General features: G+C 32.9%; 3 protein-coding genes across 3 annotated transcripts; all 3 read right to left on the minus strand.

Annotated features, from left to right (window-relative positions):
* Window positions 1-11,840: 11,840 nt before the first annotated feature.
* Window positions 11,841-13,167, minus strand: LOC122602802 (putative uncharacterized protein DDB_G0282499). The gene is made up of 3 exons (XM_043775397.1): window positions 12,904-13,167; window positions 12,738-12,813; window positions 11,841-11,940 (listed from the first exon to the last, which is right to left on the minus strand). Exons 1-3 carry the CDS (start codon window positions 13,148-13,150, stop codon window positions 11,898-11,900), a joined length of 366 nt encoding a protein of 121 aa, XP_043631332.1. The 5' UTR covers window positions 13,151-13,167; the 3' UTR covers window positions 11,841-11,897.
* Window positions 13,168-15,672: 2,505 nt separating this feature from the next.
* On the minus strand, window positions 15,673-17,949 carry LOC122602562. Its single transcript, XM_043775164.1, has 6 exons — window positions 17,649-17,949; window positions 17,461-17,532; window positions 16,907-17,074; window positions 16,631-16,705; window positions 15,909-15,969; window positions 15,673-15,758 (listed from the first exon to the last, which is right to left on the minus strand). Exons 1-6 carry the CDS (start codon window positions 17,920-17,922, stop codon window positions 15,716-15,718), a joined length of 693 nt encoding a protein of 230 aa, XP_043631099.1. The 5' UTR covers window positions 17,923-17,949; the 3' UTR covers window positions 15,673-15,715.
* A 3,071-nt stretch (window positions 17,950-21,020) lies between these two features.
* LOC122605383 lies at window positions 21,021-24,147 on the minus strand. The gene is made up of 2 exons (XM_043778323.1): window positions 22,198-24,147; window positions 21,021-21,315 (listed from the first exon to the last, which is right to left on the minus strand). Exon 1 carries the CDS (start codon window positions 23,885-23,887, stop codon window positions 22,202-22,204), a length of 1,686 nt encoding a protein of 561 aa, XP_043634258.1. The 5' UTR covers window positions 23,888-24,147; the 3' UTR covers window positions 21,021-21,315; window positions 22,198-22,201.
* Between the last annotated feature and the right edge of the window lie 707 nt (window positions 24,148-24,854).

Raw genomic sequence — 24,854 nt, forward strand, 5'->3', positions numbered from 1 at the left:
CAATCTTTCTATTACTTAGCTTTGTTTTCGCAACCGGGACAACCTATAAAAAGGGTAAACAACTTAAAAGTAATCAAAGTTTAGTGAATAATCTTGCATACATTTATACATACGAAGGAAGGCAATGCAGAAAGGTCTATTGCATATAGACTATGACACCATCGTGTCATATCTATAATACTCACCTTTGTGCCAATGCATTACATGGATCCATGAAACGCCCCAAACCATATTAACTCGAAAGGCATACAATCATTTGAAAACTCATGTTAAACAAGCTAGACAATTTTATACTTAGAAAATTTAATTTTCGCCAAAAAAATCAAAGTTCTCAAATTTGAAAAATGACAAATTGGACCTTCTTAGAATGTTAATATAAGTCTATTGTATGAGTTTCAGGTCCCGGAAAGGTCAAACAAAGCCTCGGTAAAAATGTAAAAAAAATTACAGAGGAGCACGGCTCTTGTGTCCTGTAGAGGCCGTCCACAAGAGCCGTCCTTTGCACAAAGGCCGTCCTCTTCAGGTTTCGTACTTTTGACACTTTGAACAACTTTCGACCCTTTTTCTCAAAACCGAGCTTCTGACGACTGATTAGCAACTTAGTTTTGACATAAATCAACTAACACAACATTTCCAAAAGTCTCCATACCATCCATTTATACAAACCAACACATTTCTAGTACAAAATGACTCTTTAGAAGTAACCGAAACTTCTTATTTCTTACATTTGACAAAAATGAATAATTATACCAAAACAATCAATGTATCATGATCCATAGTTCAAAGGGGTCTCTACGGGTCCTATCAACATTACCATTATACGCATTTATGGTATGCTTCAAGCTTTACAAATTCAACTTCAATCTTTATGTTATTTAGCTTTGTTTCCGCAACTGGGACAACCTATAAAAAGGGTAAACAACTAAAAAGTAAGCAAAGCTTAGTCAATAATCTTGCATACGTTTATACATACGAAGGAGGGCAAAAACACAAAAGACTATCGCATGTAGCCAATGATACCGTCATATCATCACTTGCATACTCACTTTTGCGCTAACAAAACATACATGGATCCACATACGCTAAACAATCATCAACATGATAAACTATCGGGATTCTTAGGCCCCGGAGGTTCTTAGGCCTCATAAACACTATGCCCCATATGGGCATACGCCGAATCAATCACCACACATGGATAAATAAACTTCAACATGATGTGGTCAACACCACACATGGACAAAAGGCTTCAACATGATGTGGTCGATTGACCCAACGTATACATAAAGGTATGCAAGAGTACGCACCTTCTTCGCGACAACCAAAATCATAACTCAAGAAGACCGCATGAACACAAAACATGTATGCTTCAACCTAGCAACAAATCACAACGCATATAGGATCATCAATCACATACTAGGCCATCTAGCCATAATCACTAACATTTCAACACCCAACCCATCATTTACAATCTTATATTAATCTTGGGTTGATTCACATAACATGTATCTCTTATATCATTTTCAATTGGCCAAGAGTTACTTTCGTATCAAAATCGTCATTAACATATTTGACCTAGCAGACTTCAAACGAGCATAACTCAAGTTCTACTAACTCTTTTAACATGATTCCAGTGGCCAAATTTTCATGACACATACACCTACCTTTTATCTTTAGTGACCAATATGTGAATTGTCCTTCAAAGGTGACTTCTGGTCGTTTTAAAAATCAAAACTGCTGCTGTTAAACAGCTTTGACCCTACTGCCTTCAAATGACCATAACTTGAGTTCTACACCATATATTGACCTCATTCCAGTGGACACTTTTTCTTAACACATTTAGGTACATTTTATATTCAGTGACCAAGATATGAATTAACTTACAAGAATGTGTTTTACCCGTTTTAACAACAGACATCAGAATCATTTTTGCTGAAAGATCAGCATTGCGCCACTGGATTCAAAAATTCATATCTAGAGTTCTACTTTGTCTTTTTAACTCATTCCAGTGAGAAAATTTACTTAACACAATAACCTACATTTTCTTTTTAAGACTCAACAAGTGAAAATGCTGTCATAAATCAACAAGACCGCAAGTACACAATACGTATATATAAAAGTATGCAAGAAAACTCACCTCCTCCGCAACAACCAAAATCATAAATCAACAAGACCGCAAGTATACAATACGTATGCTTCAACCTAGCAATAAATCACAAGTACATAGAATATCATAAATCACATACAAGATTACTTAGCCACAATCAATAGCATCTTAGCACTAAACTCATCTTTCACAATCTCATATTGCTCTTGGTTTGATTTGCAAAACATGAATCTCTTATCATAATGTCAACTCATTTTCATAACAAAAATTACCATTTTCATCTTTGACCAAACTGCCTTCAAACAAGCATAACTCAAGTTATACTCGCTCTTTTTACTTGATTCCAGTGGCCAAATTTATAAGACACATAAATCTACCTTTTATATTTAGTGACTAACATGTGAATGATCCTTCAAAGGGGACTTCTGGTCATTTTAAAAACCAACACTGTTGCTGTTGACATTAACAAAACAGCTTTGACCTTACTGACTTCAAATGACCATAACTTGAGTTCTACAGCACGTTTTGACCTCATTCCAGTGGCCACTTCTTCTTAACACATTTTAGTACATTTTATCTTCAGTGACCAACACAAGATTTGACCCGTGTGAGTGTGTTTTACTCGTTCTAAGAACTGATACAGAATTGTTTTTGCTGAAAATTCAGAATGACCACACTGACTTCAAAAATCCATAACTCGAGTTCTACTCCACATTTTAAACTCATTCCAGTGGCCACTTATTCTTAACACATTTACCTACATTTTCTTTTTAGGACTCATCAAGTGAATAATCTGCTATTTGGGGTGTTTTACCCACGACAAAATCAGTAATCAAAACTGACACATTTTCGTTTTCACTAACAATCATCAAAACTTTCATACAACCAACTAGAAACCCTAAATTTGATTAAATTATAAGAACCCTAACTTTTATTAAAGCAATTTAACACATCAAAAGAAAAACCCCCAATTTTCCCAATTTCAAGAACCCTAATTCTTAAAGAAATCAAAATTAGATTATAAAGTGTTTACCTCAAGGGATTGAAGGAATAAAATCAAGGATTCAAATCATAATTTCTTCTCTATTTCCTTCATGATTTTCGGCCACCACCACCACCATACTCAAAACTCCAATTTTTATTTTCTTAGGTGATTGAAGATGATTATTATTATTATTATTATTATTATTATTATTATTATTATTATTATTATTATTATTTATTATTATTATTATTATTATTATTATTATCACTAAGGAGATGAAATTGATGTAATAGAGATTGAAAGATTGAAGAAAACAATGAAAAGAAAGGTTGAGAAGTGAATGAAATGAAGAAGAAAACAGTTAGTCACCATGGGTATGTGGCTGGCACATTTTCCTTGTGCCACGCCTCTAACCAAAAATAAAGGGGTATTAAACCCGCTAGTCACCAAGGTTCCAACTAATTTAACCCCATAACCAAAAATTAAATAGTAGAAATTTATTTTAATGTCAAAACTATAACAACGGTTAATTTTTATTGGCCTAAAACTTAGGATGTTACATAAGTGCTTTAACCCGACTAGTAATCTCAAGCTAAATTCCACTCCCAACTTGGTATTCCATCTTCGATCTTTCTTTTTGATTTGAATTGAATGTTGTATTCATTGTTAATGCAGCTCGAAGATATTACAATATAATATATGAAGGATCGAGGTTCATATAGTAAGTTGTGTCAGCTTAGTCTGACCCAAATCGGATTACAACAACCAAAAGATTACAAGTGATTAACTATCAGATATGTTAAGCAAATTTATATAATACACTAGGACTCAACACACATTAATTAAAACTAAACATTTTATATTAAATCTTGATATTTGATTTTAACTAGAAATAAACACCCGCGTGTTGCCGCGGGGTTTTTTATAGTAACATCACGGATAAGTATTCATTTAATTTTAAACGTAGTTGTGTATTCAACACGTTTCCGTAGATTATATCACACACCTTGCAGCGGGACTAAAGTAGATTATTTTTTTAGATGATAATGTTATTTGATAAAGTCACTAACAAACATTAATTTGACACTCTAACAATATAGGCAAAGAATGACCAGTTTAAAGAAAAATAAACGTCACACCAAACACAGGTTAGGTATAAATGGAAGTTGTTTGATAGAACATAAGAACCCAGTATAAAAATTTGGTTAAAACGTAAAGAAACAAAATTTGCTTTTCCTTTGTATTTAAGCTACTTGCGCACGCTTTAGACTTTCCCTTGAAGTGATATCTCCTCGGATACTGAGATTTAAGGAGTTCTTAACCATTATAATTAACAAGCGATTCGCCCTATTCCACTTAAAAATTTGCTTTTTTAGCTGCACAAAAGTTAGCAGTAATATCAGTGGGTTCATTATGGCGAATGACATAGTCAAGGTCTAGCATATCCAGAGTTAGAGGTAATTAATCTTTTCATGAAGCAAAGTTTGCACCGGTAAATGACTCAATGCCTAAATTAGGTACTATAGTGGAGATAAGGAGGATATAAATTTATGATACAAGTGATAGAAGATTATTATAGTAATACCTATAATAAGTAGGCTTAATAGTAATGTTCTTATAGTGACATGATTAGCTATCTAAGACAGACTAAGTACTCTCTCTTAATAGTAATGGAACTAAAATAATGCCTAAAATAAATAGACTTAATAGTAATGTTCCTTAGAATAATGAGACTATGACCATTATTATAGTAATAAAGCTAGTGATAGGTAAACTTATTGTAAACAGCAAAACAATAAGCTAAAGTAAGGCTCTACTTAGATGTTACATCACCTTTTGGCAGAAATAACTAATATCTAAGTTTAACTGAGCATTAGGGTCATGCAATACAACGCTTATCTTTTGACCTTTGGGCACAAAATTAAGAATTGTGTATATTATGCATGCAAATAGTCCTTTTATCACACAAAGCATATTAAATCACCTTTGGACATAATTTACTTAGTGTTCATTTGCAAAAGGAAACAGAGCGCAACATTAGAATCATATTTGACATTTGGGCACAAATAGTGAGACCATGTACATTAGTGCGAAGCCCCTAAGTTATGGGGGTCTGGGGTACCGCCCTTGAAAGCGGGGTCCAAGAGGCGGTAGCCCGTGGCGACTAAATCAAATTTCATTGTTGAATTATTTATTTATTTATTTTAATTTCTCTTTGTGTTATGGCAAATATGTCATAAAAAGAAGATATTTTCGAAATTTGAGTGACAAAATTTTGCCATAAAACTTTTAGGTGATATTGTATTCAACAATTAAGGAGAACTCAACAAGTAATGATCGAGTTTGATAAGTTAAAGTCAAATAAGACAAGATTAGGTCTAACTTGACTTTGAAACACTAAGGTTGAACTCGATAAGATGTTAGGTCGAATTCGACAATAGTTTAGGTCAAACTCAACTTAGAAAAATTAGGTTGAACTTGATTGATAAGTTGACCTCTAATATATTTTGGTCGAACTCAACCTTTAAATAAGAAGTATGGTTGAGATCGACATGTAATAAAGAAAAATGTCATGGTTTATATGACATTTATATAAAATATTCACATAAGTGATCGAGTAATTTAGTTCAACATCGAGTAATTTAGTTCAATATGTTTTACATAACGCCATTATATGTAATAAAGTAATGTCGAATTTAATAAAGACTAAATCAAATTCAACTTATAATAACGTCGAATTCAATAAAGACTAAATCAAAATCTTAAAATAGGTCCAATTCAATAATGAAATAAGGTTGAATTCAATAAAGACTAAATCAAAATCGACTCGAAATAATGTCGAATTCAATAAAGACTAAATCAAAAACGACTTGAAATAAGGTCGAATTCAATAAAGACTAAATAAAAAAACGACTTGAAATAACGTCGAATTCAATAAAGCCTAAATCAAAAAACTAACTTATTTCATCGAATTCAATAAAGTCTAAATCAAAAAACTAACTTATTTACATCAACCTACAATCCTACACCATTTGACATCGCCACCACCACCAATAATACCATCACCGACACCACAAGACCATCGTCCCCGCTAACGCCGCCGCATTGTGCGGGTACTATGCTCGTGCTTTTAATCGTCTTAGGTATGCTTACAAAGTCTGCCCTTAGCACAACGCGCTTGACGATTTATTTCAAGTCAAAATTATATTATCTCAATTTAAGTTTGTAAATCAAGGGTGCCAAATTGATAGACAATTGAAATTTTCTAAAGCCGTTGTTGTTTTTCTTGTATATATACACCTATACAAGTAACCATATGCTTGTGAACTTATAGTGGGTCAATTGAGATCCTTACTCTTTAGCCTAGCTCCCAGTAGTTTTTAATTGGAGGTGGCAAAAGTTATTTACCATCTCTTACCCAACTTATGGATGCAAGTGTTTTGATTCGAGTTCAATGTAACTCATGTCATCTTGACATCTTCAACAGCCATTAACTTGTCGACAGGTCATCTTAAGTTGCGGATTGAAAGTCAAACTTGTTGATATTGATGAACTAAGCCGTTGTGATCGAGTAAAATCTTTTCAACTTTCATTTTTCTCCTCCCAGGCACAACGTAATTTGGATATGGCTCATTGTTAAGAAATCAGGTATTAATTACTGTATGAGATAGAGGTGGCAATTATGACCCATTTACATACAACAAGCCATATTTGTCTCTAATCGGTAGAACTAAAAAGATAAAAAGTAAGTAAGTAACTGCTCAGTGCCGTCTTTCATAGGTTTTGAGCCCCAATACCTCGACGGTGTATGGGGGAGCTGAGGTTAAGATGTAGGCAGACCTTACCTCTACCTAAGTAGAGAGGTTGCTTCCAGTTTCTACCTAAATGGTAGAAAAGGCCCTCCAACCTTTGCATGGGATGAGGATCGAACCCATGACCTCTGTTTCCAGAGACAAGGATGTTTACCACTGATCCAACCATGCTGCTTGATCGAACCCATGACCACTGATAATTTGTTATGTTAAAAAGATAGCATAACAAATTATCATGAACTGGTCAAATTTTTTAGTTGAACAAGTAAGTAAGTAATGTTTTAATTCATAAAACATGATAATTTTAATCAAAAGTATTGAAGTAATATAGTTTTAATCTGTATTTTCACACTCCAGTTATCATCGGAAAACATTAGAAGATTTGGACAAAAGTCCTAGCGAGCCAATCAGACGTGTACAAGATTACACATTTTGACCGGCCCTTTATCCGATTCGCCAATTTTGCTTCTCTAGCTTAAGACTCAGGAATGTGTCTTGTATGTCTTTTATTGCTTTTGGTTAGTATCTAACACTCGTTTCTTATATACTCGTATATATGTATGCCACAAATTATATAACCTGAAACTTCTTTTTTTTGGAAGGCAAAGAAGTGCGCACTACTCATATCCACCTGTTAATCTGTTATATACATCCACTAGCTGTCTCACATGAGACTTGAACCCACAACCTCATGGTTGATGGGAGCTACCATGGTATTAGTCAATTAGATGTAGGAAATTGCTAAAACACATGAATTTTATGTTGTGTTTAATCTTTCTTTCCATTTTCTTCAATTGTTAGTATTTGTGTGATCATCTATTCAACACAAGTGATTATCTTCATGGCAGATATGCAGCAACTTTAACCACCCCTCCTCTTGCCCTGAAGGAAAGCTCAAGGTATCTTCCACTGTTTCTTCAGTAGCCTTTGATCTTTACTATAAGTAAATGTGCTGATATCTTTAGCTTTAATCATATTCTGGTGGTTGATAAAATGTTTAAGGAACTAATTAAAGGTTGAATTTGAAAGACTTGTTGCTTAGTTCCCTACCTCACTCTCCTTTTCTTTACGATCTTCTCATCCCATTTCTTCTTAATTAGTTCTTGAGTAACAATTCATCATTAGTACTAAAAATCAGAAGCTATGAACCAAGCAACAAGTCTGGTGGCATCATTCTAGATTTTATATGTAGGTATAAGATTTAGATCAAAAGTTTGTAAACACAAAATCTGGATTTAGTTTAGATTAGTGCATTTGTGGTTGTAATTTGTTGACTTTGTATATGCAGTGGGTTTGATTTTGGGTTTTGTGTTGAATTGGATTTTTTATGTGTAGATATCATTTGTGTGTATGTGTTTAAATGTACTGCATATTAGGTCTACAAGCAAAAAGAAGAATAAGAATGAAAGAAAGAAGAAAATGAAATAATTTCAGTGGTTGTCCTTTACGGTTGAAATGACTGGAATATCCGTCACAAGAGAGGTATGTGATGGTTTTAATGGAAGAGATAACGATCGTTAAGTCAAAGGACGAAACACAAATTTTATCCTCTGTAAAGGACTGCCAATGATGATATTGATCCACAGGGATGAAACGTGATTATTTCGGTAAACCAGTGGGACCATTTATGTCGATAACTCATTAATAAATTTATGAATAAAATGAAATAAAACTTAACCTCTTATTGTAGGTTATCGTCAACATTTGGTCAATCATGTAAAAATTAGAAAAGTATATGGGAAATATATATTAATAATTCAGTTTAATGGACAACTATGTAAATGAAGCAAAATACATTAGTCATCCAGTGATTAAACGAAAATCTTTTTATTAAACTATAACTAGTTAATCAACCCGGGTTAATTGGTAGACACTTTGCATATAAACCGAATGATACCCGGGTAGCTTTAAAATATGTTGTCATATTAAAATGTATTATAATATTGTTAAATAAGTTGAAAAGTTGTGATATAATATTATGTAAAAAACGACACTAAATGGAAACAAAAGTTGTGTAGTTGCAGATACATCATACACGTTAAAACACATTGGGTTGACAAAAACAAAAAATACCGTTATCTGAAGAAAAAAAAAAGCACCATAGGTTTTAACCTATTATAACAAAAAAATAAGGTGATTAAAATTTTACATAATAATGTGGACATTTAATAAAAATCTATATTAATATACATATTTAAAAAAAGACATTTTGGAATATATATTAAAAAAGTATGATAATGTCATAAATAAATTAAGGGTATTTTTGTTTTGATGGAATGATGGATGGAATGGAAACACTTATTCCATTCAAATCATAAATTGTTGTTTGTTTTGAAACAATTAATGGAAAAGTGTATTACGTGTGTAATGTGATTACTATAGTAACCGTCCTTTTCATTCCATGGGGTCCCCAAGTTTTAATTCCATTCTCTTCCTGTGTAAAAAGGAAATTCCAAATATACCCTCAAATATAAAACTCTTTAAAAAATAAGTGATGGTTAAAAATGTCTTTTGTTATATATTTTCCATTTCATTCCTATGGCCAAAAAATTAAAACAAACATCATTATGGAATGCAATGAGTCGTTCAATCACCATATCCATTCCATTCCATTATCCATTCCATTCTATCATCATTTCATTCGATCCAACCAAACATACCCTAAAAGGATTTGTGATAATACTACATAAGATAATTTTAGAAAAATATTATGTCATCACAATCTTTTTTTTGTTAATATAGTAGATAGAACGAATTGCATTCTTGGTCCACGTGTTATCACACCATTTGCAACTTTGATACAAACATGTGAAAAGTGGTGAAACGTATCCTTGTGATATCGCACATGTTGCAATTTTGGTCCAAAAGTAACGTGCTGTTAGAATTCAGTCGTTAATGTCCCCATGTGCGTCTTATGTGCGGGGTAATTGAGTCATTCACACCCTCCCACCCATATAAATACCAGAAACCACCCCCAAATTCACTTCAATCGGGTTTTTCCATTGCAAATGTGTATATATATATACATACATTATGTCTTTATCCATAACCAAACTAAACACATCGATGATTACAGCCAATTACTTTCACAATCAAATCCAAAAACAGCACATCCATTATTACAAGCAATTACTTTCACCCAAAAAGAATCTCCAAGTAAATAGAAAAAAAAAAATTATCTAATCTTTTTGTGTGAAAATTACCAAATCTATATACCTTTTCTGATAATCGTGATCGGTAATTATGCAAAATACTTTTTCAAGTGAATTTCTGCAATTTTGGGCCACTGTGATTATTTCCGATATCCGATGATCTCTCACCACACAAATAGGTACCTACCATATTTGATGTAAGCATCACTCCTCAGTCAGATAAAGAGACATCTGTCTCATCTCCCTTTTTCTTTTTTGTGATTGTTACAACTCCGGGAAACCACCACCGATCGTTACCACCATTTGCCACATCCCTTAGGTACAACGAAAAACTAGATCTAAGGTGAGTTTAGATTGAAGTAGTAATTAAATAAAGAATTGAAATCACTATGACTCTGGATTTGATATCACTTTTGATTTGTATATGTATATAAAAATATATGATATAGAAAAGAAATGAGAAAGAGGAGGTGGCCAGGTGGTCATGTAGGAGGGTGGAGGTGGTTGCAGAATCGGATACTGCTCCGGCGACAGAGGTGGTGGCCGGCCGGAGTTATTCAAAGAGAGAAATGTTTTGGGAAGAAATCCCGATTGAAGTGAATTGGGGGTGGTTTTATATATGGGTGGGAGGGTGTAAATGACTCAACTACTCCACACGTAAGACGCACATGAGGGTATTAACGACTGAATTCTAACTGCATGTTACTTTTGGACCAAAATCGCAACAGGTGTGATATCATAGGGATACGTTTCGTCACTTTTCACATGTTTGAATCAAAATTGCAAATAGTATGATAACACTAGGACCAAAAGTGCAATTTGTTCAAATAGATATTTGCACATCGATCATTTTGTAAACAATATATCGGTTGCTAACCGGAACCATATCAACCAATAAAGAATTTACATGTATTACACATTATCCAACATGCCTACCTGTCTGTTTTAAGAATCTATGTGCAAAATATGATGCTTTGCCTTTTTTACAATTCAGGAAACATTTATGTATTCTGTGATGAATTGGTATATATGAAATTCCTAAATTTTGGTCCAACTGAAAAAAATCTTAGTATAAAGTTATATAACAATTATCAAATATGTATCTTTAAAATTGATAAATTTCTCATTCTATACTTTGTCTATATTACGAGGGTTAACGCCCACGCGTTATGACGGTTAAACGGTGATGATAATACAAAATAGTGAAGGGAGGGGGAATTGATAAGTGTGTGTAAACAGGAAGGAGTGAAAGAAGTGACTGTATGTTAAATCTTGGTAGGGTGTTTATCTCATCGTGTTTAAGTATATAGAATTAAAGGTAATGTGTAAATTAGGGGCAATATGGGAATATTGAAAAAATTGCTTAAATTTCTTAAAATAGATTTCTAATTTGTTTATAAGGGTACGAGCATAATGCCCGCGCGTTGCGGCAGCGGTGGAGATGAAGGGTGGCGGTGGAGATCGAGGGAGGCGGTGGAGATGATTGGTGTAAATTGATTCATTAAAATGTAAATTGTTAATCTTCGATATGCAATAATCTAACTTTCAATCTGAGTGTTTAAATTTTTATGTGATAATATAGATAAAGATAAAAAACAAAATAAAATAAGATACTCCGTAACATCATATAAAGTGTTTAATTAAGCACGTTATTTGAAATTTTAAGATTCATAATTGATTTCCTTTCATTAATTTTGTACTTGTAATTTTGTAAAATACACAATGAAGTTGGAAACAAAAACAAGCTAGCCAGTACAGTCAATTGCCAAATCAAAGTAACACATTTCAACTATTGAGTTAACATCTATATCTACACGACTTTGTTTGCAATTCGAATAAGCGCACTAATTATGACTATTTGGATCATACGGCAAAAAGTGGCTGGACCTGCATCAACATGAGTATATTGTATCATATGATTAGTCAATACTCAATAGTAACTCAGAATTTATAGTGAAAGTATCAATTATCAATAGTATTATTTTATACTGTTCATTTTTGGTCACACTAGGTGCGAACATAACTTAAGATTTTGGGTAAAACCCCAAGGTTTTGCTCAGTATTTAGAGGAAAAAACTCCAAGCTTTTATCCCCAACAATCGAACTCTAAAAACTTGACTAAAATCAGGAGTGTCTCTGACCAGTTGGAGTGACATTCATTGGCCGTTTTTTAATTTTTACCATGGAACTTACACATTACAAAGAAAAAGTATTTAATGAGACGGAAACTTACTAAACGACAAAAATCTTTCAGCTAAAGGAAAACCTTGTAGTCAATATTAACACGCCACTCTGAAAATAAAAAATAAAAAAATTTTAAAAAAACACTAATATGGTTTAAGATTTATATTTTTTGATTTTTCATTTGCCATAAAAAAAATAAAAATAAAAATCCCACATCGATTTATAAAAGTTAACAAAAAGTAGAATCCGCTAGACATTATCGTAAATCATCGTCGCAAAATACAGAAGACATAACTATGGTGACCACTATATATTTGCTAAGAAGAATTGGCAGCGAGGATACAAATAACAACAACAAGCGTCATCGACTCATCGCTAACGTGTGTTCTTGTGTTAGGCTATGAATATTAAATCAGCTTGTGAATTTTGTGTACAACCTATAAAATGTTTGCACAAGTTACAAATGTAGAAATTATTAACAATTTGTTTGAGTAGGGTACCTTTGCGATTGCAGCTGTTCTTCAGGTCCAGAATTCTGAGAATTTGTCAATGGATTGTGTGGACTTCTGTTATCACCTGAAAAGCAAAAACCGAGAGTGTAATAAAATTAAGTTACATCTAAAACAAAAGAAATAATGGTAAAGAAATAACTAAATATTTAATTACCTTGGTTCCCAACAATAGGGCTATGAGCATCTAATGTATTGTCTGGATTTGGTAATAGATACGGCTGATGAATAACATTCGACGGTGTTCCATTGAACTGATGTGGATTCAGATCCATGTTGTTGGATGATGCAACAGACGCGTTGTCAATTGATTCATTCTGCGAATAACTAGGTTCATTCTTGACCCGTACTACATTATTTTGTTCTTGTATATTTCCAACATTCGGATTCTGAGGCAACAACATGTTCACTTCATAATCAGAAGCATGTTGCATCCCTGACGGTCCACTGTTATGATAGCTACTCGACGGTAAATCTGTTGGAACATGGTACACTACAAGAATACATATGGTCCAATTTATAGTATGTGTATACGGGGCGTAATTCAAATAAAATAAAATAAAAATAGTTGAAGAGAAACAGAGCTTACTTGGTGGTATAATAGATCCATTAGATGGAAAAGGGACTTGATCATTTGGTATCAGCTTATTCATCATTGCAGCTTGCTTTTCAAGCAAATAATTGAACTTTGTTATTTGCTCTTTCAATATTACCCTTAGATAATATGCCTTGAAGAATTCTTGATTTTGGTCTTCAAGTCTCTGCCAAACTAAAAAACACAAAGTTAATTGTTTTGTGCTAAGTATTTTGTAGATAAAGATTGCAATTTGGTAAGAGTGTGAAAAACGGTTTCTAAAATACTTATAAAGATAGAATGAGTGAAGAGGACTTAATACCGGTCTGTGTAATGGCAGGCTCTATCTTTTGTTGCTGATGTAGAATATATATTACCTCCTTCTGGTTCATGTAATGAACCATACATTGTTCTATGAGATTTTTAACCTGCATTCAATGATACAACAAAAAAAGACGATCACAACCCTAAAGACATACTACTTGCGATGAGAATGAGCTTTAGTTGTTTTTACCGGCCTAAGATTTTAGGACGGTGAAGTTAACAATGTGCAGAACTTTAAATCAAAAAACGTACAACAAAAAAACCTTTACCATCTCTGTATCTTCAAAAGTAACCTTTCTGCCCTCTCCCATAGACATTGGAAATAAAATGTTACTCGAACAAACTCACTACAAAAAAAATGTTCAGTTAAAGTGATAAGAAGCAGGGCTCATTGAAATTTCTAGATGAGATTAATATGATGTTTCCATCAATACTTGATATTTTTGTCTAACTCAGGTTGGGTATTTTATGCGATCAAAGTAGTTTGAATGATCTCGTTTAAGGTTCAGTTAACTAATATGGAAACACATTAGATATATATAATGTCAAAATTTGTTACTTCAAACAATGATAGATTAGTTTTAGAGAATGGGGAGGGACTCCACCTTATTACTCAAGGAATAGTTACTTAATTTTTGTTTATTTTTTTTCTAAGGGAAAAAAGATCATACTAAATATAGAGATAGCAAGCTACTGGAGACTAGATACAAAAATCGAAAAATACAACGATTACATAATATAGATCATATACAACAATTATATAATCCAGATTAAATCTAGAATTTTAACTACAAAGATTGTAAAAGAGGTGAAATAAAACTCATATACACTGAAACACAGAAAAGCCCCCCATCAAGGGATTAGTAATTACTTAAGGAATTTCAGAGAATATTGTAAGTTGTTTTGCACTTTGATACAGTAGCGACTTAACAAGTAGGATGCAAATAAATCAGTGAACATAAGCAATATTTGTTCTAAGTTCTAACCTAAGTCGAAAGCTATACACTCGACTAATTTAGTAAAAATCCATTACCAAATAGTCAAATACTACTGCAATAATGGAAAAATAATCCGGCCGTTAGGACTTAGTGTCAGTAAATCAGTTATTAAGGCGAAACAATTCTTATATAGAAAGATCCATACACATTACATTCATGAGAAACTCATCACAACGCATTATAATGATAGCGGACAAGTTCCTCACCTTAACGAACAGGGTCCAATCGAGCTAGGACTAAGAGTACTCCCAAATTCATATATAATCACCCAAAAATCTTGTGCATAAGTTAGTTATATCAGGTTTCTACTCATAGTATGTAAGTTCTATGCAGTTTATGCACCAAATATAGAACAATTTTATTCGTATAAAATTAAGCATAGAAAATGTATATTTATTTATACGAACATACAATTTAATGTTACCTGGAAAATATATGAAGTATGGTAATTAGCTTCGTTTAGGCTTTTGCATGCTTTTGAAAGTCTGAACATTATTTGATGTTTATCTATTTATTGTTTGAGTTCCCGGGTTTTTGGGAAGCTGTTAAAATTCATATCCAACTCTAATTCATATTATGACTACTCTTTTTATATTAATCGTTATTATATTATATTATTATTGTTTTTAATCTACAATTATTATTAATATTAGTATTTTTATTATTGTAAATTTTTTAACCGGAATTTGTTATTTATATTATTTATTATCATAATAAGTTTTATTAGTTTAATTGGTTTGGATAAGTAAATCAATATCTCACAAATACTTGAATAATCTAACTGTTAGCGTATTTCCAAATTCCAAATAATAATATAATTCATTTTTAAAAGATTGTAACTTTCATTCTCCCTGTACTTGCTAGTTACTTGCTAGCAATCTACGTTTCAATTATAAAATAAAGCTGAATGTTCAAAAAAAAATACATGAACCAAAGTAGATAGGTGTATGGGCTATATATATGTAGTCGGTGGTGCATTATGAAACATTTTGTTATCGGCATTTGGTTACAGGAAAAAAAAAACAACAACATCAAGATTATTCACTTTTCTTTTTTCCTTTTAAATGGCATTCTCAAGGATTCCACTGTCCCTTCGACATAAGCCATTTACAGAGCCTGCAGAAAGATAGGAGAAAACGGTGCGCATAAAATTGGTCAACAAAAGCCAATCACAATAGTAACTCACTAGCTAGAGCTTAAAATTAGTATACAGAACAAATATTTGAACAGCATTTTGTAGACCATTGAAAAAATCAAGTTTAATACCTTTGCGACTGTTCCTCGAATCTCGGCCAAAAATCTTGGGCAGTTGAGGTCATGTTTTGTCCTGAACACCAGGGCAACAAATACACGTAAGAGACGCACACAAGAAATTACCTTGAGGGGAGAACTTCTCTAGAACAGTAGCCATATGAACCCAAATACCTATTACATAAACTTTTATGACCAAAAAATTTCCTATTAGCATCTGCAGTGTCGTTTTATCTGCGTTCAGAATATAACCACCACACCAAAGGACTTCTTGAGATATAGTATACATAATTACTGTGTATAGATATAAGTTTTGCCATATCCAACATGGCACATCTAAAAGACTCTAAGAATCAGAGTATGTTCCCACTCTCATTTACGTTTCAGCTATCGATTAACAAAATCATATGCATCTAGATAGTATATAAATATGTGTGTTTTGGGCTATACCCCAAACTGATGCATAATCAGTCTATTCAAGAATCATTACCTTATTCAATATGAATTATTGAGCATCATTTAAGCAATAAGGTTCAAATTCTTAAAAACAACTTTAGAAATAACAAGATCATAAGCTATGTAATTTTCTCTAAATAAATTCATGAAAGTTAAACCACCAAAAGTTCAATAATAATATACGGATTAGTATCTCAAAGGACTAAAGGCAACAACTGCGATCCATTAATTCCAAAAATATACAAGAAATTATAAATTTATATGTTAGCGTCAAAATTTACCTGTTCCGGAGGTGGACTGCTGGTCATCAGAAACCAAAGGTAGAGGAGGGCAGAAGCCGTAGTCTGGAGGAGTGCCTGTGAGAGTTTAAAACAAGTTTAAACGTTATTACAAATACAGGGGGCAGGAAAAAAAAGAGGTCGGAGTAACTCATGTCCTTGATAAGGGCAACCCATCCCTCTTTCTTTTGACATGCATTTGGCCCTGCATCTGCCTCTGCGAATGTATATCGGTGTGTGGAAAAAAAATAAATAAATAACCAAATGCTTTTAACTTACCAAACTGATGTGCTTCCAACATGTTGTCAGGTGCCTCATTGACGAACCTCAAATTGTCCAAATAACCAGAATCACTATGGAAGGCAAGCCCACTGGTTCCTTGTAGCATTATGACATTCGGGTTCTGAGCCAATGTATTCATTGGAAAATCAAAGGCGCTTTTCACTCCTGAGTGTATAGACGGTCTACTTGATTAAAAATGATAATAGGTGTGAAAAACCGTAAAAGGTTATTTGATAAAAACAGGTTGTGGTTAGGCTCTTGGGGAGCAGATTACAGATGGTTAATCAGTCAATTCAATGATCTTTGGCTATATATAAGGTCCATTATCTTAATAACTAGTTAAAAAAATAAAATAAAATAACAAAATCATAAACCATATTTGTCTACATAAATATATGGAATCTATGTTGAAGTCAACAATCATGGATAAATGAATCTCTCATAAGACTAAAAGCAACAAATCAAACACCGGCCTAAATAAGATCAATTAATTCATAAGAAGAAAAAGCCCAAGAAATTACAAATTCAAATATTTAGGATTAGAATTGTACCTGCCCCGGAGGTGGACTGCTGGTTATTATAAGTCAAAGGCAGAGTGTTGAAGCCGTAGTCCAGTGGAGTGGCTGTCAGAGTTTAAAAACAAAAATAAAATGGTATTATAAATAGGAAGGCAAGTATCTAGCTTCCTCCTGTTTGTGTAAATAAAAAATAAATAAATAACTAAATTCTTCTAGCTTACCAAACTGATGTGCCTCCAACAAATTGTCAGGCGCCTCATAGACAAATCTCGAACTGTCCAAATGACCAAACTGATGTGCCTCCAACAAATTGCCAGGCGCCTCATAGACAAATCTCGAACTGTCCAAATGACCAAACTGTTGTGCCTCCAACAATTTGTCAGGCACCTCATAGCCAAATATTGAACTGTCCAAATAACCAGAAGCGCTGTTGAATGCAAGCCCATCCTTTCCTTGTAGCATTCCAACATTTGGGTTCTGAGCCAACGTATTCATTGGAAAGTCACAGTCGCTTTGCAACCCTGAGTGAATAGATAGTCCATTTTATAAAATTGTTAATTACTTAATTTGAAAATCCCCTTGAGAGTCAATTGTATTCCATCTCTGCATATGTAACTAATATTATAGAGTAATTACAGTAAAGCTCCTCCAATGGTTTTAAAGATGGAAATCACCAAGTAAAAGAAATAAATAACTTAGGTAACTTCTTAACTTCCAGGGTAAGCCGTTAGTGCCGCAGTTTTCAAATGTTCTAAAACGATTATGAAAAGCGATATAGGGAAATTCTCATCCAAGTGTCCCATTGTGCTTATGTTTTAAACGATCGAGGACAGAAGAAACATATATTTATAAACAAATCCTCAGAAATTGTATAAATAAATAACATCCAAACATAACTTTGATCATTTCTTGGCCTTACAAAAGCCACATGACGTTGTTGCCCAGGACATTAACAAGTAGAATCGAAGACTGAATTTCTTTACGAAAATCTTGAAACCGGTGCTGTTTACCTGGTGAATTAGCAGATCCAGTAGACTCTACAGCAGAAGAGACTGCATCCATGTTCATCTGATTCATCAATGCAGCTTGTTTCTCAAGCAGATAATTGAACTCCGTTATTTGCTCTTTTAGAATTACCCGCAGATAATATCCCTTAAAGAATTCTAGATTTTGTTGCTCAAGAGTATCCCAAACTGAACGACACATACAAATTATCTATAGTAAGACAATTACAAATACCAACAAAGATATGGAACGAAAATCGAGCATTACAAAACTGCCAAATCGCAACTGTCAAGTCTGTTTTGTCTCCCAGATCCTTAGAAGAGTTACCATGTGTAATAAAAATATACGTTTTTTATAAAAGGCAAGAATGGCGTATTTGTTAACCGAAAAGAATGGTAACAAGTTAAAGAGGACGTGATAAATACCAGTTCTTGTAAGGGACGGGTCTATCTTCTGTTGCTGGTTGAGAATATCCACGACTTCATTTTTGTTCAAGTAATGCATCATACATTGTTCTATGAGATTTTTCACCTGAATTCAATCGAATAACACAAAATGATCATGATTGCGGGCATTTCAAACAGCATATTCTAGTGGGAAAAACTCAAATTTAAATCCATTATCTTCATTGGATTCGAAATCCAATACCAAACTACAAGTACATACATTCATATTCTTGAGTTAAATCAGTCAGAAGTGAATCATGGCATGAAGTAAACAAAGTTTAACAATTTACAAATCAATCAATAACCAAACAACATACGAGTGAAACATAACGCAAAACACATTCTAATGGAAAGATCATTTTCCGCAAACTTAAAAAGTCTAGTTTTGATTGTCTCACAATACCCGGCCCCATTTAAATACTTTCTTCTATGATCCTTGAAAATTGATATATGACAATAAATCAGATATACCAAGAATCCTAAAACCGCAAACAAATGAATATTTCCCCGATAATCAAACAGTAACTAAACAATAAGATATACTAGTAATTAATAGATAACACAAAATCGTTTACCTTCTCTCTCTCTTCATTAGACATTTTCTCTTAGGCAAAGATTATAAGGCCTCCACCGATGAAAATTCACTACAAAATTCTACATCAGAAAATCAGAATCTACAACAAATATATACAGATACGTAAATATATATACCCGGATATTAGCATTCATTTAGTAACGTAAGATCACTAGATACCGAATCTCAATCGATTTAAATTTACGCATAGAGCTGGTCATTACGTACAGATTGTTAACACCAACGTGTATATATATATATATATACACAGAGTAATTTACAGAGAGTTAATGGAGACTTACATGGAATTGCACGCAATGTGTTTTGTGACTGAAGGGTTTATAAATGGATGCCGCGAAATTAAATAACTGAATTTTAATCATCACATTAACTGACTCGGATTAGTTACTAAAATGTAGGAAGTTTTTTCATTTGAGTCAACATAGGTCCTTCTAGTTTGTCATACTATACGGCTGTACCCTTATGAATTATGACTTATTATACTTTTGCTTATTTTAGTTCTTTTTTAAAAACAAAATATTATTTGTAACTTTAACAATACCTGTATCTATATCTATATGTACCTTTAATAAAACATTTGAATATTATTACTTAGAACTTGAAGATTGGAATGATATATATGCTTCTTATTTTATACAATGGAAGTCAATAAAAATAATTAATTTTTATACATACATTTTTAGACTTGACCTCTGCTGCTAATATAGATTAGAACTATATCATTATTCAATTTCTAAGTTATCCTTTATTCATATTTAATTTGTAAATTTTAACATAAAGCTAAAGTTATATAAAGTTGTATGAGTTTTACCTATACGGCTATACCCAATCATATTAAGTTTTAGGCTTTAGCTATATTTCGTTTTTGTGACATACAATATCTTTTTAATTTTTTATGTCCGACACACACATCACTCGAAAAGTTCTCTCTTTCTACCTTCAGGTATAATATGTCACATCTACTCTTAAATAGTATTTAATACCACCACGTTGTATAAGTATAATATTAGTCTCTCGCAAATACGAGCATCCCCGTTTTTTTTTTTTTCCTTAATTAATCAAGTAGTCTCGTCTCTCAAATAAATGCATGTCATGGAGCATGAAGTGTGTTTATAATGTTTGTTTTATTGGTAGAATGGATGAAAAGTTTTAACCGAGTATAACGCATGACAAGTTGACCAATTTTCAAATCAAAATATGCTAAATACAGTTTAATGATGGTTGTTAACGTGCATAAAAAAAAAGTTGTACATCTTACAGATATTTTATAACCCTAATGTTGTATTTAGCAAAACCCTTTCAAGTTCATTACCAAATAATATATGAATACCATGTTTTGAATGCAACTACCATATGATAAGATTATGATAGTTAATTAAAGGCAAATATATCACACGTACATGCATACATTCTGTTAAGCTAAGTTCGATATATACAACTTCTAATGTCAAGCTTGCTAACCATATAATAACTGCAATTATATAAGTACATGATAGTGACCAAAAATCTAACCATATGATAACTGCAATTAAATGTGTAAATGATAGTGACTAAAAATCTAAGTAACATATATCAAATAATGTGAGTTTACAAGTATTGAAGATAATTTAGTAACTTCAAGTCTACTAGCCCCTAACCAATTCTTACATGGAAAAATGTCAAAACATATTATAGATCTAAAGATCAACACGAAACTGCCCATATCCAAAATACTCCGTATACAAAATTTAGCAAAGAAATAAAAAATACCAAACAAACAAAACAAATTTACAAGATGCTTTTAGCTTTTCCAAGTTCTTTCATCTTTCTTCTTCATACTGAATGCAGTTTCGTTATAACCTCCTATACCACAAACGAACTAAACGTCAGTACATCTCATCAAACTTGGTTCTTAGTTAGATAGGGAAATGGAGGTTATGGATAAATTGTGGAGATGTTAAGTGTGACCATACAAATTGTAGTTTGACACTTTTTGGTAAAATAGTTCACTTGTGCAAGTGCAGTGTTTGTTTGTTGGCAGATACACACAAGTGTCCAAACATAGTAAGAAGATTAGTTATTTTAACATTTGAAAATACAGTGCAAGTGTTTTTAACTTTTTAATCAGTATTATAAGCATATCACCATCAAAAAATTGATAGAATTGTAATGACATAAAAGATTAGCACATGTTTAAATCTCAAGTTCACTTGACCTATAACCCTAAATCACATTAATAAAAATACCATTATCTATAGTTTTCACGAGACAACATTTGATGGTTGTAGAGATCACAATTTCAATTCATTTATCGATGAACAAGGGTTGACTAAGGTAAGGTTCATTTTATCTCAAATAGCTAAAATGGGAAAAATAAACCCAAAGCATATTTTAATTTTAAAAAATAAATCCTAAACCACATTATTTGAACATAAACTTTTGAATTAATAACTTCAATAATTATATGTGACACGGTGTTATTATTCATAAAGATTGTTCAAATTTTTGGTCCAGAAGTGCTCTGGTTAACCAACAAGAATCCTTACACATTTACCTAAACTCGTTACCCAATCCACCCCACCTGCCCTTTTACCACCTCTAAATGTTGGCAATTGGCAAGGCATTACATATGATATATAACATCGACAAAAAAATACTGAAGATCTTTCAGAATACATAATAGATGCATTTTAACACATTCAGAGCAGATTCAACTTAAGAAATGAGTCATAGAATAACTCTAACCTGGTCAACACGTATTTATACCATCCTTGCAGTCACTAGTCAAGTTGTAGAATGTCTCCACTTGTGTCTTAGCCCTGTAAAGCACCTCCGTATCCACTGCAACTCGCATATATCCATCAAACTCAACCGGTTTGCCATTTAAAACAGTCGTTTCATTGTACCATTCACTTGTATTTCCCCATAACTCCTTATAATCATCAAGCAAATGAACCTTGTAATGAGATCTAAGTCTGTCAAAGTAATTATAAAATGGTTCGTTGGTAGCTACATACAGGTTCCTCCATTGTGGTATAATACCTTGAAGCTTTGCAACCAAGTTGTCGGGAGATGTATCTTCATCGAGATGGGGCCACATCTCTTTAGTTTGTGCTTTTTCTCCTCGAACAACATGAACAGCATCAAAATCCCAATCCATTTGTCCACTGATTTCAGAAACTATGTTCATTAGTCTCTTTGACTTCCAAAGTAAATGCCAAGGCCTCTGAATGTAGTTTGCAGCTCTACTTTCACAAACTCTGTACCAATAATTCTCTGGCTCGGGGGTATCAAACTGTCTCCAGATTATGGTGCTTCTATCTTTCTTTAGCTGCATCGGTGTGACCTTATACGTTGGAACTTTTCTCACTGGAATTTTCCTTTTATGGTTTTTCTCCCATCTTTTCCAATCTTTAAGGAACTCTGCTTCTTCAACTATAGAAGCATTCTCCTTCAAATGCTCAAAATCGAAATAAAATCTGAAGTCCTTTCCTTCTTCATCTTTTTTGCTTGATGTATAAGTTGACGCCAAACAAACACTCAAATCCATCACAAACGTTCGATTCAAATACTGGGCTTCTCCAAGAGCACACAAGAAGCTCCAAATGTAATGATTCATATTCTTACAATAATCCCCTCCTCGTGAATAATACAAATACTTCCCGTTTCTAAAAGCCTGATCTGAACCCAATACAGGGATCGTATCATTAATCTCGTCATCACGGTAAGACGGAGAAAACCTAACACGTTCACCACTTCTCGTACCATTAAACCTATTCCTAGGACGACGTGCATTGACACCCGAATGCCATCCCTTTGCATTCACTATCTTATAACCACAATTATCCGTATATCCAATCTTAAACCGTCTAAAATCTCTATACCTCCTCCACGACTTCTCTTTCCTATTCCTAAACCTCCACGACACATCACACTCATTCGGATTCACCCCATTCACCGGCACTTGATACTCCAAAAACACAATCGACTTAAAATGCTTCAAGTTAAACTTCTTGATCGCCATCAAAACCCCACGATCCGAACAATTCACCGGTCTAGAATCATCACAACTACCTGAACTCAAACTCACATTCCCACCTTCCCCTTCCGTCTTCACAATAACCCCGTCATTATCCGACTCAGTTCTCTCGACATCAGCCGCACTAGGGGCTTCAGCTGGACTCATCACAACCATCCCAACGTCTTCCCCGGTTTTGAAAACCGAGGTATCGATTTGAAAAGTAGCATTTTCAACATCAGTAAAAACCCGGGTCAAGGCTCTAGATGATTCCCATGGATCAGGGGGTTGGTAAGTTATGGCAATTACAGTAATTACAAGGACGGTAAAAACAAAAACAGAAAAACAAACATTACTTATTAGTTTTATCAAATTTTGTCCTATTGGATCTGTTATTGTTGAATTGGGTTCTTTCATATTTTACAATATCATAAAAAACCCTTAAATCCCTAATGCTATATAGATACAGATATAGACACAGATATAGATATAATGATGAGGTAAATAACTTGAAAGTGAATTACCTTAAAGATCTGAATTGGGTGGTAGACACAGTAAGTGGATCTAATGGGATAAAATCGTGTGTTTGTGTATTAAGGAGGAGTGAAACAGGGGAGACGAAGGTACTGCACCGACTTGTGTGTGTTACTGTTGAAACACAAAGTGAGAAAGTCAAAAGGAAGTGATTGATAAATTTTGGAATGACCTTTAAAATGTATTCTTGAGTTTTTTTTTAAAAAAGTAAGAAAAAAAAATAAGAAATCTTTTATTTTTATATTTTTGGATTCTCTTTATGGAAGAAAAGAAATGAAAAAAAAAAGGAAAAAATGACTCTTTTTTATCCAAAACTTTCCTTCCAATATTGGTATGATTGTGAAGAAAAACTTTCTTTTCTTTTTTTATCCTATCTTTTCTTTTCTTTTCCTTTAAATTAAACTCAAGAATGCACTCTTAGCATGGTAATGAATACAAAAATTAAGGATGAGATTAGGAAAGATAATTAATTGGGAAAAGTAAGTAGGTAAATGTTAAGCACCCAATTTGAGTGAAAAACTCATCACATACTAATTTATTAATATTTTCAATAAATGTTTGGGCATCATGTTTTTTATATTTTAAAAAATGGAATGTGAGAGTTTTTCACCCAACTTGGATGGCTAACAGCATCATATTCCCTTTCCCTTATTAATTTATAGTTTCGTTTGGACCGATATAAATGCATTGTGATTTCAAAATTATCTTATTATTTTATTGATTGAAACCCAATTTTTTTTTAATCGGGCAAATTATTAAATTTATCAAGGTTATTAATTTATCGAATATCACTTTATAGAAGTTATGTAGTCCCAAATTTTTTTTAATTTTTGTTAGATCTCATATTTAA

Source organism: Erigeron canadensis, chromosome 6 (assembly GCF_010389155.1).
Source record: "Erigeron canadensis isolate Cc75 chromosome 6, C_canadensis_v1, whole genome shotgun sequence".
In the NCBI taxonomy this organism is placed as follows: domain Eukaryota; kingdom Viridiplantae; phylum Streptophyta; class Magnoliopsida; order Asterales; family Asteraceae; genus Erigeron; species Erigeron canadensis.